The following is a 15,083-nucleotide window of genomic DNA, read 5'->3' as shown; positions in this document are numbered from 1 at the left end:
TTAATTGGTTATAATTACCGATGTGTTGATTTATTTATTTGTATTAATGATCTAGTATGTTAATTAAATAGTAACTAATGCCTTGGAATAAATGTATAAAAATAAATACAAATACATTTTAGAAAAGTAACATTTTTCTTGCAGAGTAAAGTAGAAACAGAAAATGGAATTAATCAAGAAAAATAAAAAATACCGCAAAATTGCACAGTAGCCTACTTGAGTCAATTAACTTACTTTCAATCACTATATATTTATGTTTTTTTTAAAGCAACGTTTTTTTTTCATAGTACAATATCATATAAAATCTCAATTTAGTCTCCATTTATTCCACTTACCCGGGACTGGGCAGCAGGTTTAGAAAGCTATTCAAGATTTCAGGATCAAGTACATTTTTTTCTTCTTTATTTAACCAGACACAAAACACACATACAAGACAACTATTCACATTTAATAGATTCTCTTTAATAATTAAATAGCGATATTCAATGGACAACATTTAAGCAAGAAGGAATACATTCATATCACAGACATTTAGCAAAAGTATTGGAGTGTGTATGATTCTCTTTGTCCTTTTTCTGTATCTCCTTTTGTGTTCATGTAGCAAGTAAATTGATGTAATGCATTATTTTTTGTATTTTTTTTTAGCAAAGAACAAGCTTGTTCTGTAAAATCACAGATAACAAACAAATGCAAATGCTGATGAGAAATGATCTCCAACTTTAGGTAGGCATAACGTTTTGTTCTTTCTCTGATCACAGAAAAGTCAAAGGTCAAAAGAAAAAAAAAATACATATATGTTTATTGGTGCATTTTCAGTTTGTTCACGTCTGTCTCAGTGCTGGATCTTTTTCAAATCGCGGCCCATGAGGGAGGCGAACAGCGTCAGAACCATCTTGGGATTCACTTCAACCAGATCTTCGGGCTGCGCGTAGACGCGAGCGCCGATCTTACGAGCCAATGAGATCACATACCTGGGAGAGGAACGGGAAGAGAGAGAGAGAGAGGACACGATGACCGAGTGACAAACACAAAGGTGCAGGAAGGAGGGGAAAAAAACAGTTGAGATTTCGTCTTTTACTTTGCATTGTTGAGTTTATCGGCATCCTTCAGCACTCCTTTCTGTCCCCTCTTCACCATGTCCCACTTCACAGTACCGGGAGCGATGGCATCGATCAGGTCAATCACCGGCAGACTGGTGCTGATCAGTTTGTCCTGCAGAAAAAACAGGGATACATTGTCAAATGCAAACGTTTTTACTCAAATACACCACAGACAGACACACACACACACACACCTTGAAACTGCTGATCTGGGTGTCCTTTCGCTTGTCGCTCAAGGTGTTGTTGACCCAGCTGAGGATGACCTGGTCTCCAACCTTTTCTCCATCACCCAGATCCGACAAAACCAGCGTTGTGTGCCTGAAGGGATAAGAAGCAGGATAGATAACTCAAACTGTACAAGGAGCTGTTGTATCCAAACCACTGTAATTGATTCAAAATGGACAGCCGGCGACATGTCCCCACAGCCTTGGGGCACGTACCTCCTCATCATCTGCCAGACCAGTGCCAGGGTGTGCATCCGGCTCCCCTCGTTCAAGTTTTCTCCCCCGATGCCGACCAGGGAGAAGTGGGCTTTATCCCTGCCCAGCTCCACAACATAGTTACAATTCTCCAGCTAAGATACAAGCAGAAACGCAATGTTACTTTATACTTGTATACTCACCAGCGTTCGATTTTCTTTAATGTGGGCACCTTCTTCATATTGGTCCCCAGGGCGGGATAAGGCGGGTTGTTGACTTTCTTCCAGTCCACAGGCACGTTAACCTTGTCAAAGAGCTGCATCATCACCAAACCATCACCCAGGTCACTGAGGAAGACAACAACACAGAGGCAGTGAGGAAAATATAGTAGCACTGCGGCAAGAGTTGATATTGCGACACGAGTGAATGCAAAAATGAGCCATGGTATATTTAAAAAGGGAAAATATATGAGATTTTGACCATCCAAAAGTTCAGTAGCATAGAATAGATTCTAAACATCAAAGTGTTACACAGACATATGTAACTGACGACATACCAGTTCAGGTGGTTGACATGCGGAGAGACGCCCAGAGAGTTCATCCAGTTTCGAAATCTTTTCTCTTCGTTGGACTCAGCTGGAAAGACACGATAGACGTGATAAACATCCACCTCGCATTCTCCACCAGTTGTTCCCACACAGCTACTGTCAGCTGGTAAGAACGTTTCAGGTTCAGCTATAGCTTAAATATGGATTTATGGCTGCCATGACTAACTGCAGATCATTTATTTGCCTTTTTGTTGGATTTATGACCATATGTACACATTATGGACTGAGTGTGTGTGTGTCAGCATTTGATTATTATTGAGTTATATATATTTGGGCTTGTACAAACGAGCAGCCTTAAGACCATGATAACGCATTTTATCCAGTGAGGGTTGTCTCCGTCTCTCACGCTCTATGTGTGCCGTTTCCACGCCGCTGCCGCCTCCGTTGCTGTTGAGCTGGGCCTTCTGCACACCGGGATGCGTGTTGTACAGGTTGGCTACAAAGGCCAGGTTGAGTTTGCTGTTCCCGGACGTGACGTCATGAGGAGAAACAAACTGTCTGCAGTCCAGCCGGGCCGCCTGCTGCAGCATCAGCTCAGCCCTCCGCTCCAAATCACGCTCCTTCACGTACATAGTAAAACATATTACAACAGTTTCTGTTTTGGACATTTTTCCTCACTGTGATTCGAAAACAAACGGACTCACTTCGAGACCTCTCATGTCGATTTTGACGCTCTTTTTGAAGTCGTGCTCCTCTTGGAGAGCAATCTGGTCCAACAGGTGGAAGTAGGCCCGCGAGTCCTACGGTGGGACAGCACAGGTAGGAGTTACATGCATGCGCTCGTGTAATTGTGTGTGTGTGTGTTTGCGTTCCAGAGATTACCTTAATATCTTCACTGAAGTTGCTGATGGTTTTGGTTCCCGCGTTGCGTAGATGACGGTTGACCCAGCGGAGCAGCAGCTCCTCAGGGGACAGAGACACCAGCTGACCCAGATTATCTTTTTCTGACAGAAGGTCAATCAGACCTAAAGACACACAATAATTATAACATAACAATAATAAATCATGAATATCAGTACTTACAACTGCTTTCCAACGACATGAATAGTGCACAGTAACTGTGTGTGTGTACTGACCATCGTTCCTGCTGGTTTCTATATCAGCAAAGAGGCCAACCTTGATGATCTGCCAGAGCAGTCCTAGGACCAGATGGGGTTTCCCAGCCATCAGATCATGGGCGTCAATGCTCACCACCGTACAGCCGATAGCCGAGGCTGAGTTCAGCGCCAGGACCAGATTCTCCTACGAATGAATTGTCGACCAAACAATATCGTCAGATATTTATCCTTGTAGCAGCTCGGCAAAAGACAGCAGCCATGGCCTGAATCCTCCAAATAATAACAAACTTATGAGAAATCGAACGGAGCATATCATCCATTTGGACAAATACGCAACTGCTCTTTGTTTTCTTTACTTGTCCACAGAGGAGGCAATTACAGAATCACAATCTATAATAAGATAATAATTCTTCGCTGGCTTCCTAGCAACCTCACAGCGACAACAAGGCCGCAGAAGGTCACAGCAACAAATGAAGAAGAACGAGTCCCATAACTCCCTCACGTTGTTGTTTGAACACCTTTTCGTATGGATTAAACCAACTAGAAACAACGTGATTTTCTGTTTAAAGGTGCCGGTGAGTACATTTTGTGACCCTTGGACAGAATCAGCTGTCGTTTTCATGGCTGCTACTCACTGTCATCGTGAAGGTGGCGAGCTTCTTGGTGTTGATGACTCTTTCGTCAATCGTGTCGGGCTGAGACAGGTTGATCATTTTGCTGAAAGGGAACATGGTGTGTAAGAGAGTTAGTGAAGTCAGCAAGTCGTCTCATGTCATTTCAGATGTGTGTGTGTTTGTGTTTTAACTGTCATGTGGGGATCTTTTTTTGAGACCAAATCAGGACATTTGTCCCCGTGATGTGAATAATTTAATTTCAGGGTGAAGACTTGGTTTAAGGTTAGGGTGAGGTTAGATTGTGTGTGTGTGTGTGTGTGTGTGTGTGTGTGTGTGTGTGTGTGTGTTTGTGTGCGCATGTGTTTTAACTGTCATGTGGGGACCTTTTTTTGAGACCAAATCAGGACATTTGTCCCTGTGATGTAAATCATTTAATTTCAGGGTGAAGACTTGGTTTAAGGTTAGGATGAGGTTAGATTGTGTGTGTGTGTGTGTGTGTGTGTGTGTGTGTGTGTGTTTGTGTGCGCATGTGTTTTAACTGTCATGTGGGGACCTTTTTTTTTAGACCAAATCAGGACATTTGTCCCCATGATGTAAATCATTTAATTTCAGGGTGAAGACTTGGTTTAAGTTTAGGGTGAGGTTAGATTGTGTGTGTGTGTGTGTGTGTTACCACAACAGGATGCCATCACGGACAGAGGTGAAGAGGCTTTGGTCATCGGCGTTCATAGGCAGCAGATGTTCGCAGTGTGGATCTTTCGCCAATGCTTTGTTGATCCAGTTGACGAATGCCACCTTCTCCTCATCTAAACACACACACACACACACACACACACACACACACACACACACACACACACACACACACACACACAAACACACACACACACAGGAATCTAAGATTACGCACATCTGAAGTGACATTGGACGATTTGCACTTACTTACTCTCTCACACTCCTGGTTCTCTCTCATCGAGATGATTAAGAGCCATCAACACTAAGCATGGTAAGCATACACCCATATAATGACGCACACAATGCATACTCTCACACCAGAGTAGGAGTGCTGTGTTCCCTCGCTGGAGTTTCCCGACGTGCCTCCGAAGGAGCAGATCCCGTCTTTCCTCGTGATGTTTTTCCTGAACGTCTCGCTGAGCTCCTTGCTCTTCAGGTCTTGGTAGATCTAAACACGGCAAGGCTGTTACCCCCCGTGATTTGGATTTGTACGGTCATATAATATATATATATATATGTGCTCACGATCAGAACTCACAGAAACAAACTCCTCGAAGCTGATCTTCTCATCCTTGTTGGTGTCTCCGGCGATGAAGGTCTCAGCAATCTCTCGCACTTTGTACCCCGGCAGGGAGAAGCTTGCCTCTCTGAACAGCTCCTGGAGCTCAAAGTCACTCACGAAGCCACTGTTATCGGTGTCTGAACACACACACACACACACACACACACACACACACACGTACAGTAAGTCAATTTGCTTTACACATACATCTGAAGATGATGAGCTCAATATTTATTGGTCAATATTGCACAGGTGATAAAAGCAAGGGCAAACAAAAAGACGGCTGATGCTTTATCACAGTGCGTCATTTGCTAATTTAATTTAATAATAGTTTTGATTTAATTCTGGAACTGACAGAATAAAGACTGATATGAGTTTAATCAGTTGTGTTGCGTTTATAAGGCAGTTATTGCTTTGGAAACGGTTACTGCTCCATTTAAACCCAAATAAATATTGAACCGTGATTCATTTACTGTAAACTTTGCCCTTCATATACAGTATATATTGAGTGGTATGCTTGCCCTCGGCTGACCTGTGGTTCACTGACGTCACATTTTGACTTGTGATTCCAACAGAATCTGTTATTCCAGATTTCATTGTCCCCCTCGGTTCACATTTGGGGGTTTAGAGACATGTCATCCGTAAGCAGTATTATCATGCAATCTAGTGCAGACATTCATGGTTACGGTTGAGGCTGTTACTTCTCATCTTGGGTCACCATCAGGTCGATTTATCTCTAGATCTGCTTTATGAGTAAATGCTTACAAAACGAATGACTCAGTTTACTTTGACAAACTAATACGCTAAACTTAGATGGTAATAAAATCTAGTCATCGATAAAAAACACAAAACAGAAATGAAAACATATTGCAAATTGAAAAAACTAACTACTGTATTTGTTACATTTCTCATTTAAAACAAAACTGTTATTATTACAATATAAAAACGGGCTGGATGGTGCTTACAAAATGAAAGACCCTCCTATTGTAATACAGTAAGTCATATACCTTTATTTTTATATTTTCATAGGTCCGTTATTACATTTAATCAACACAGTTGGTAAAGATCAAAAACAAATTTTGGACCTCAGCTTAACTACACATAACACATAACTACAACTACAACTTATGGAAGTGTGCCAATTAAACAACGCCTTCTTACAAATTCGCCGGCTTTGCAGTTGCATTCAGTTTCGTAGGTAATTTCAATATTAATTTAGACGACAAATTAAATGGGACTCTTTAAATAAAATTGTCTCATTCACTTGTTTAGCTTGTGTGCTTTGTATTTGTGTATCATACAAGAATAGGAATGTGGCGCGCCTTATTATGCTCGTTATTATTATCATTTTTTTAAATTATACACTTATGTGATTGACTGATAAGATCGGCCAACGCCTCATTATTACATATAATAATCATCAGATGCAAAGAGCACAAATTTAGCAATCCAAGCCATAAAAATAGCTGATATAAGGGACATGCTTTATGTGTATTAGTCAGGCCAGAATCCTTGTCAACACAATTGGCCAGTCAGGTTATAGGCATGCAAATATGAAACTAACCGATTCTATTAAAGGCCTCCCTGAGATCCTCCAGGTCGTCTCGGGAAATCTGCGTCACGTGATTCTCCATGGCTGCTTCTGCTTTATGCCCCTGAAACACTCTCAGATCACACCTGAAAACAGACGCTGATAAACTTAATTTAACCCTGCAGACATCTACGTTTACTATGAGAGATCACTCACAGATCAGACGAAAGCTGAAGAGAGGTGGGATAAAGGTAGAACGATTAGGAAGTGTCAGGTTAAACACTGAAATCTGTCCAGGTTGGCCTTCCCCTCTGACTGTTCACAAACATCCACACACCTTCCTCATAAAACCGATAAGAAATTACAATCCTCCTGGGTCTTAAGAGTAACACCATCAGAGAGAGACGAGTACCTTCATAAGAAAGTCCTGCGATTCTTGTCTCTTGTTGCAGATCCCTCCCGGACTGGCTGCGTGGAGTCGAGTACTCCAGAGCTCTGCGAGGCTTTAGACCGGGGACAAAGCGGAAGCTGGATCCTGGAGAGGCTGGAGGGCTGGTTATCTCTCCTAGGAGGAGTCACCAGGAGGAGCACGGAGCGGACCTTTGGCCTTCCTGGACCCTGGGACAGGCGTAGTCGGGCGGTTAACATTTAACATCTCAGCTGTGTCATCGTTATTGTCTCTTCCTCTGTGCCTGTCTCTTCGTTGTTTTGCAGTTAAATTGTCTGACTGTGGTGAAGAAAGCATAGAGTTGCACACTTAAACCTGTATTGTCAGGGCAACAGTAACAGAGGATGAAAATAAAAATAAAGGGCACATTAAAATAAAAACACTAACTAAGGAAAGTCATGTACAATGTGTGGCATAGTCCACATTTATGGGAGCAGGTGCTGCAGTTTTTCCTTGATTTGAACCTGAATCCACGCGAATAGGCCTGAAATCCTACCTGTTGCTCCAGACTTAACCATATCCATTTACAACACGTTAAATGTGAAGCTACAACCAGGAGATGATTATCTTATGACAGTGTAAAGACTCCATAACTAGCTTCATAGTTTGATATTTAGTTTCGAATAGTCATTAAAGGAGGATTTCAATGAATGAACTTGAAATTAATAAATACACGGAAACAATAATTGCTACACTGTCCAATCCCACTAGAAAAAACAATATTTGGGATGTGTGTCACATGATTTTTTTTAATTTTGCATGAAAACATGAGGCAACTTCCGTCATTGCCGCACAATGCCCTGTAACTTGAGGCACTGAGCCAACTTCATCACTCAGATTAAACCGCCTTCACAGCAACACTTTACTGCAACAGTCAGCAATGCTTGAAAACCAGCAGGTTGGACTTTTTCTCTCTCTTACGTTTAAGAGCATTTAATGCTCTTCCTCAATCAGTGCATTAAACATTTTGCCAATTTGTACGAATGCAGCAAAGTTCTCCTGTTGAAGAATAGTCAACATGTAATGTGTGGAAACAATAGAGGCAAGGAGCTTACATTCAGTCCCAGGCAGGATGGAGATCAGGGGCCAATCCAACGTAGAAAATCAGCTTGCTGTCGAGTTTCGGGCCCATTTTCTTTCTTTTCACTCCTTCACTTCTTGCTCTCTGGTCTTCGACTCCCTCCCTTTCTCTGTTTGTACCTCCTCCTTTCGTCTCACAAATCTAGTCTGTGCAAACTGCTTCTTTACACCTTCTCACTACAAAGTCACTCAAAATGTTGCCTCTAAATCTACGTGAAAAAAAGGACTCCATCTTTCTATCTCCCTTTCAAGTCTCTCTTCCTCAGACACCCGATCGGCCCAGTTTCACTCGGTGACTCCGAGGTCTCAGGTTACCCTCTACTAGTTACCGGGCTCAGGCAAGCGATCCACCTCCAGCCGTTGTGATGTACAGCAGCCACAGTTTGTGGGTTGTGGACCCTGAGCTAGGATCAGTTGTTGGTGTAAAACGTGTGACAGCCAAATGACTTTTTCTCACAAGCGTCCTGCATTGTTCACTGGCACCATAGCACATGCCCAGGAAAGAGAATAGAGTACAGATACATACATCTCACACACACATAGAAACTCTACTACAATAAAAAATATTTTTATCAATATTTTCTTATGTGAGAAATATGTAATTACATTTTCTTGCACATTGGGCCACTGCAGTAGGCACCTTATTCACATTAAATAGGGGTATTCAAGAGGGTGCTTCTGTCAGTGTACACATGGGAATACTGCATTTAGACAGACTTGGAAAAAACCTGCACCAGTCATTCAAGTAGAAAGACATAACATGTTAGCATTACACACTACACATTTAGTTATCTATTTGATGTAATAATATCTGGGTGTGACATCAACACGGCCACCTGTGTGCCGGTGCTTTTGGTCGAGACTCTGATGCTTCATTCAGATGTAATGTGAAGTCCTGACCAGTCAGAGGCAGCGCTGACACGAGCTGAGGAAGTAAAGTGTGTTTATTCCACTACACTACTTTGAGGTAGCAGATTTAGATCATTAATACAAAATATAATCAGCAATTTTGATGTTTTTTTTGTATACATTAAACAAACCAGCAGTGTACACCTTTTCCAACTGCAACATTAAAGTGTTGCACACAATGATGCATCAATAATAATAATAATAATAATGTAATAATATGTTATTGTGACACTTTCTGCATAAACAGTACTTTTTATACTTTAAGTGTATTGTGATGCAAATATGTACCGGTATGTAAAATCAAATGTATGACTTTTATTTTGAAGTATTTTTGTGGTGTTCCTGCTGCCCAGACTGTAGTTTCGTTATCAATTCTCCAGAACATGAAGGACTCCGCGCAGGGGGCGTGTCAGCTGTCACTGGTCACATGACCCGGAAAATGTGGGGCTTAATTCCTGCGTTGGACTGCTCCCAGCTGCTGCGCCTCTGCCCTTCGCAGTGCAAACCGTACATCTGCCCCATCGCGACCACCGAGCCCCGGGTGGACTCTTCTCATCGCGCCATGTCGGGTAAGACACACAGGCGGGGCTCCGCCGCACCGACACCGGAACACGGCCTCCCGGGTCCGGTCCAGTGTCAGCGCGAACCGCCCCTCTCCGGAGGACATCGGATGAAACACGCACCGCCGCTGGCTCACGGACATGAATGAGTCTCAATAGTGCAGTTGTGTTTTAGACGCGTCGCGGCCGTTTGGAGGGTTTATGATGGCTTTGAGTCGATGCGTTGCTGCAGCGGTTTGGACCGGAGTAAAGCTGACGATAATCAAAGAGAGCACATCCGGTTACAACTTTAAAAGTGAAACTTTGGTGTCATTTGTCTCAGATATGAGTTTAAAAATAATAATAATTTTTAAAATAATTTTTAAAATAATAATAATAATAATCTAGTAAATATCAAGTAACATTTCACAGAAATATATATTTTTGTATTTGTCTTAACTTATCAGCCAACATTTGTACAGGTACCTAATACACCCAATAATATCACATAGGCCTATATATATGTCAAAGTTGAAGTGTGGGTTGTGACACAGCCCATCAGGGTGTGGACAAATGAGGCAAGTGGAAATGACCTACATTGCATTACCGGCATCGATGATTTCTCCACATAGACTGCAGCTGGTTAGTTTAGTTTAGCACTGAAAGAAGGAAAAACCAGCTGTTGGGTTGACAGCACGGAGTGGCAATGATTTTTCCCCTCATCTAAAACATTGAACTATGCCTTTTAATGTGACTCCTGTATTATTACATAACGTGAAGCTGGTTTCAAGTTTTATTATTTGCATTCGCTTTGTGCACATTCGTAAGTAAACGTGCCGATTAATTGATTAGTCTGTCTACAGAAAATTAATTTGCAATAGTTTTGATGATCAGTAAATCTGTAAGTCGAACATGAGGGGAAATAAATGATTATATCTGCTGACAATGGATGGATATTGGGTTTGTACATAATGTACAGCATTGGTGGAGCTGTTTACGGGTTGTACCTTTCATAAATGTTTTTGTTTCGTTATGCAAAAGGGGAGGAATTATGTAAATGTATAATTCTCACTCCTTCGAACATGTAATATTTATTTATATTATGTATATTCATTATATAAGAAGTTGCATTTTAAAGTTTTAGTTAAATTAAGTTTTTAATTTTAGTAGTTATATTAGATTTATAATAGTATTTGTTACACGTGCAAAACACAAATATTGAGGAAAATACATCCCATCCATCGTCCTCCAGTAAGAAACTAAATTGATAGTGAAAATGACTTTGAACGGCTCATTTATGGTTTTATTTTTTTAACGACGCCGCTGTCAACTTCCTGTTTTAATGCGGTGTCTTTGATGAACTTGACGTAGCGGTCTCTCATTGCGGACGTGCGCCACTGCGTGTTTCCTTGAACGTTTTTTCCTCTTCTTACCTTATAAAGGCTAATAGTGTCACGCATTATAAAGTGTCCTTGCTATTAATGTATTACAATAGAGAGAGCTGTACTTTAACAAGTACCGTATTTACCATGACAAACGGGCACTCCACATTTTTATTCTCATACCTTAGATATTAGATTATTTATAAATATATATGTCCCCCCCAGATTAATTCATCAATTATTCGTCAATTATTCATCATGAGTGTTGATCGTATGACTGTAGGCAGATAACACCGTGGGAACACAGCACATGCTTCCTGCACGATCATAAAGAGGAGAGGGGCCTTAACCAGAGTTCCTTGAAACAACCCCTAGCAACCGTCAAACCCCCCCTACACACACACACACACACACACACACACACACACACACACACACACACACACACACACACACCACAGACATGGTGATGAATACTAACTTTCACCCCAGCAGAAACACAGCGTGCCCCCCTGCTGCTGTTATATATGCATGGGGGACTCATCAGACACTGAGCCTCACACAATAGATGAGATTAGACATACTTGTGTTGGTACTGCAGGTCTGTTAATGGAGGAAAACTCAGAAAAAAAGGTGCATTTAATGTCTTTTACTGTCCAATAAAGAGACGGCGGCATCGAGAGTACAAATAAATTAACCTTTTTCTACCATTTCTTTCTGAGGATGTTTAGTCACTTTAATAGCAAGTGTAAATATAAGTGCATATTTTTATATATATTTATATGCTGCAGCATTTCGGATGTAATACAAACATAACTGGTGTTGATTCATCTCATCTGAGCAACATGTGACCCTTAAAGTCCGGTTATATCTCGTTGTCCTTGACGTTATAAAGAGTTTGCTGTGTAATTTATGGGTTATGATGCGTTTACAAACTATGCACATTCTACGTCAGTATTCACCTGTGTTATTTTATTAATCACAAGGATGTTGGGAGCTCAGCGTTGCTGTCAGTTTCCCCAAGATGTCACAGATTTAAGTGATTACAGTTCTGCAGTGTAATATCACATTTGACACCTTCAGAATTCTTATAGAACGCATGTTGCAATAGAAATGTACATGAGAAGGAATCCCTCTTAAGTGTTATTCACATCAAACGAAAGCTGTTTTTTCTCCAGACGATGTACAATACACCAACGTGTGTGTGTGTGTGTTTCTCCAAGCAGACCAAGCTTTCGTGACGCTGGCCACAAACGACAGCTACGCCAAAGGAGCGATGGTTCTCGGCCAGTCGTTACGAAAACACAACACAACCAGGAAGCTGGTGGCGCTCATAGGACCTCACGTTGCAGAGCCTTGCATGTAACGCACATTGTTCTTCTTATTATTATTATGATTAAAGCGTTGATCTCCAACACGCGCTCACACAAATCATGTCCGTGTCGCAGGGACGCACTACGTTCCATCTACGACGAGGTCTGCGTGGTGGACGTCATGGACTCGGGTGACGCGGCTCATCTGTCCCTCATGAAGCGCCCTGACCTCGGGGTCACGTTCACCAAACTGCACTGCTGGACTCTCACGCAGTACAGCAAGTGTGTGTTCATGGACGCCGACACGCTGGTGAGACCTGGAATTGCGTTTTTTCGCTCCCGCTCGACCCTTTTGATCCCCGACCATGAAATCGACCTTTGGTTCATTTGAATGTGTTCAGGTGCTGTCGAATGTTGATGAGCTCTTCGAGAGGGAGGAGCTATCTGCGGCGCCGGATCCCGGTTGGCCAGACTGTTTCAACTCTGGCGTGTTCGTCTTCCGACCGTCCGAGGAGACACACGAGAGGCTGCTGGCGTTCTGCAGCGAAAACGGCAGCTTTGACGGTGAGTGTTTTTTATCTTCTCCTTTTTCTAGCACAAGCTTTTCTCAAGAAAAGGAGGAACTAGATACTGGTGGAGCAAAAAGAATGAAGCTATGTCGTGCTATGAAATGGTATACACGCCCTGTCTCCGGAGTGGGCGTGGTCATGACAGGTTTGCCCCTCCCCTGCACCCCCCCTGCCTTGTTTGGGAGCGTTGTGTGTGTGGTTAAAAGGAGATTTGTCTGTTTTTGTATCGGAAAAGTCAGGAAGATATGTGTCTTGATCATAAGCTGCACTTTGAGTTGAATGCTACCACTATCATGCTAACATGCTCATAATGACACTGCTGACATGCTGATGTTTAGCAGGTTATAATCATAATTAAGCATGTTAGCGTGCAACGTCATGACTAAGATAAAGGATTTTTGCATCACAATTCTGATATTTTGCCATAAAGTTTTGTTTTTTTTCCCTCCTAGTTGGAACGTCGGTTCTGTTTTATGTCTTTGAACAGCCCTTTGCTCGTAGCAAAAACGCAGAATCATCGTCGCATGACTCTGATGTTTGTGTATCTTAACATGCCAAACCAGAGCTCCCAGCCATCTCTCACAGTCTGCTCTATTTACGCCTGAAGTTGTGTCTTCAGCATGTGTGTGTGTGTGTGTGTGTGTGTGTGTGTCCATGTCTGCAGGTGGAGATCAGGGGGTTCTCAACAGTTTCTTTGACACCTGGGCGACAGCAGATATTTCCAAACACCTTCCCTTCATCTACAACCTCAGCAGTATCGCCATCTACTCCTACCTGCCAGCATTCAAACAGTCAGTACACACACACACACACACACACACACACACACACACACACACACACACACACACACACACACACACACACACACACACTCTCTCTTTGTAACTTTGCTTGTGAGATGTCCGGGTGTTTGTGTGGTAGGAGGCATAAAATGTATGTAAGGTCAGTGGAAACATTCTCCATTTGTGTGTGTCTGTGTGTGCAAATTCAGTAGCAAAAGAGCTACTGACTCCAAACAGAGGAGCTACTCTAGCCGTATTTGCATACTTTGTTTTATTTAAAGATGGAGAAGCCAATTGTATCATACAGGTTTCCAACAAATCCTCCGGTTAGCGTTTTTTTTTTTTGGAAGAGGAAATGCAAATGCTGCCGGGAGATGTGAATTCGGAGGATCCAACTTCTATGCTCTATGCTACCAGCCTTTCTCATTCTGACTCGAAAGTAAAGTTAGAATTGGGACTCAGCCACGGTTTTACCGTACATTCTCTTTGTTCGCGCACATTCGGATTTAACTGACGAGGTTTCCCCCGCTGTGTTTTCACAGGTACGGCCGCGACGCCAAGGTGGTGCACTTTCTGGGAAAGGTGAAGCCGTGGAACTACTCCTACGACGCCCAGAGGGGGGAGGTCAAAGGTCACTCCCTGTCCCCCGACCAGTGCCATCTGCACCCCGACTACCTGCTCATGTGGTGGCAGCTGTACGCCCAGTCCGTGCAGCCTCTGCTGCAGCACAACTACGGGGACGCTCCGTTCGACAGCGGCTTCGTCGAGGCGAGGGAGGACGTAAGTCAGCCGTTGTGGCCAATGTCCGGTTCTAGGTGTGGCCGTATTAACATATTTAAAAAAAAAAGGCGGTTTGTTCCACATTCCTCAGCACTAATCGTTTACCGAACGTGGAGTTTGTTGTCTGCGGGTGTTTTTAAGTCCTCTTAGCAGTCTAGACTGCATGAATCGCTGTCGATGAAGCGTGTCGAGTTCCCCCGACAACCGTTCAGCACTTCAGAGTAGCAGGAAGTTGCCGTGCTGCCTGTTGTGACAGGGCGGCCGTGAAATGGTGTGGGAAAAAAAGCAAAGCTGCCAAACCTGCAGCTCTGCCACCTCATGTCACACCAACACGTTTATACAAGCCCGCTGAGGTGAAAGTCTTTAAGTCTTTGTTTTTAAAAAACTATATATATATATTTATGCATGCTTGATATATAAGTGAGGCTTGAAATGTAAGACTTCTTTTGAATAGTTTTACAGTAACACACAGCGGGACATTGGCCAAGAGTGCCTCATTATTTGGCAACCCGACTGAATGTGGAAATCAGGGAATTTACTTAATCATGTTACAGAGTAATATCTATCTTACGTTTGCCACCTTATGCTAGCATGGTCATACCAGACCAGATCAGACCACTACCTCGCACTCTGTTAATGCTCTCTAGAGCAG

At 42.6% G+C, this 15,083-nt stretch overlaps 2 protein-coding genes across 5 annotated transcripts in view; one reads left to right on the top strand and one right to left on the bottom strand.

The window, feature by feature from the left end:
* gyg1a (glycogenin 1a) overlaps positions 1-15,083 on the top strand; it is a 40,367-nt gene that overhangs the window by 23,222 nt on the left and 2,062 nt on the right. Inside the window, exons 2-7 of one of the 3 annotated variants that reach the window (XM_084013099.1) lie at positions 9,548-9,632; positions 12,211-12,346; positions 12,433-12,607; positions 12,699-12,861; positions 13,531-13,657; positions 14,194-14,431. In XM_084013099.1, the coding sequence (XP_083869225.1) occupies positions 9,626-9,632; positions 12,211-12,346; positions 12,433-12,607; positions 12,699-12,861; positions 13,531-13,657; positions 14,194-14,431 (846 nt within the window). In that variant the 5' untranslated portion in view covers positions 9,548-9,625. Of the gene's footprint in view, positions 1-9,460; positions 9,633-12,207; positions 12,347-12,432; positions 12,608-12,698; positions 12,862-13,530; positions 13,658-14,193; positions 14,432-15,083 lie in introns of those variants that run through there. The other 2 variants (XM_084013098.1, XM_084013097.1) reach the window with 2 other exon arrangements.
* LOC311015628 (plastin-1-like) lies at positions 420-7,173 on the bottom strand. 2 transcript variants are annotated; one of them, XM_084012982.1, is made up of 16 exons: positions 7,039-7,173; positions 6,660-6,750; positions 5,072-5,232; positions 4,852-4,981; positions 4,472-4,604; positions 3,820-3,901; positions 3,203-3,368; positions 2,949-3,091; positions 2,771-2,866; positions 2,473-2,686; positions 2,076-2,154; positions 1,752-1,866; positions 1,541-1,674; positions 1,295-1,418; positions 1,079-1,212; positions 420-971 (listed from the first exon to the last, which is right to left on the bottom strand). In XM_084012982.1, the coding sequence occupies exons 1-16, from the start codon at positions 7,042-7,044 to the stop codon at positions 833-835; spliced, it is 1,947 nt and encodes a 648-aa protein (XP_083869108.1). In that variant the 5' UTR covers positions 7,045-7,173; the 3' UTR covers positions 420-832. The 2 variants fall into 2 exon arrangements, with proteins under 2 accessions (XP_083869108.1, XP_083869109.1); XM_084012983.1 differs by lacking the exons at positions 4,852-4,981; positions 5,072-5,232; positions 6,660-6,750; positions 7,039-7,173 and adding an exon at positions 4,659-4,785.

This window comes from Eutrigla gurnardus (assembly GCF_963514095.1).
Source record: "Eutrigla gurnardus genome assembly, chromosome: 7".
Lineage (NCBI taxonomy): Eukaryota > Metazoa > Chordata > Actinopteri > Perciformes > Triglidae > Eutrigla > Eutrigla gurnardus.
This window is presented reverse-complemented; position numbering and strand designations above follow the sequence as displayed.

Coding starts and splice junctions, on each gene's coding strand:
- LOC311015628 (XM_084012982.1), bottom strand. Junction 3,902..4,471: donor CGTGATGGCATCCTGTTGTG/GTAACACACACA, acceptor GTTCCCTTTCAG/CAAAATGATCAACCTGTCTC. Junction 972..1,078: donor GATAAACTCAACAATGCAAA/GTAAAAGACGAA, acceptor TTCCTCTCCCAG/GTATGTGATCTCATTGGCTC.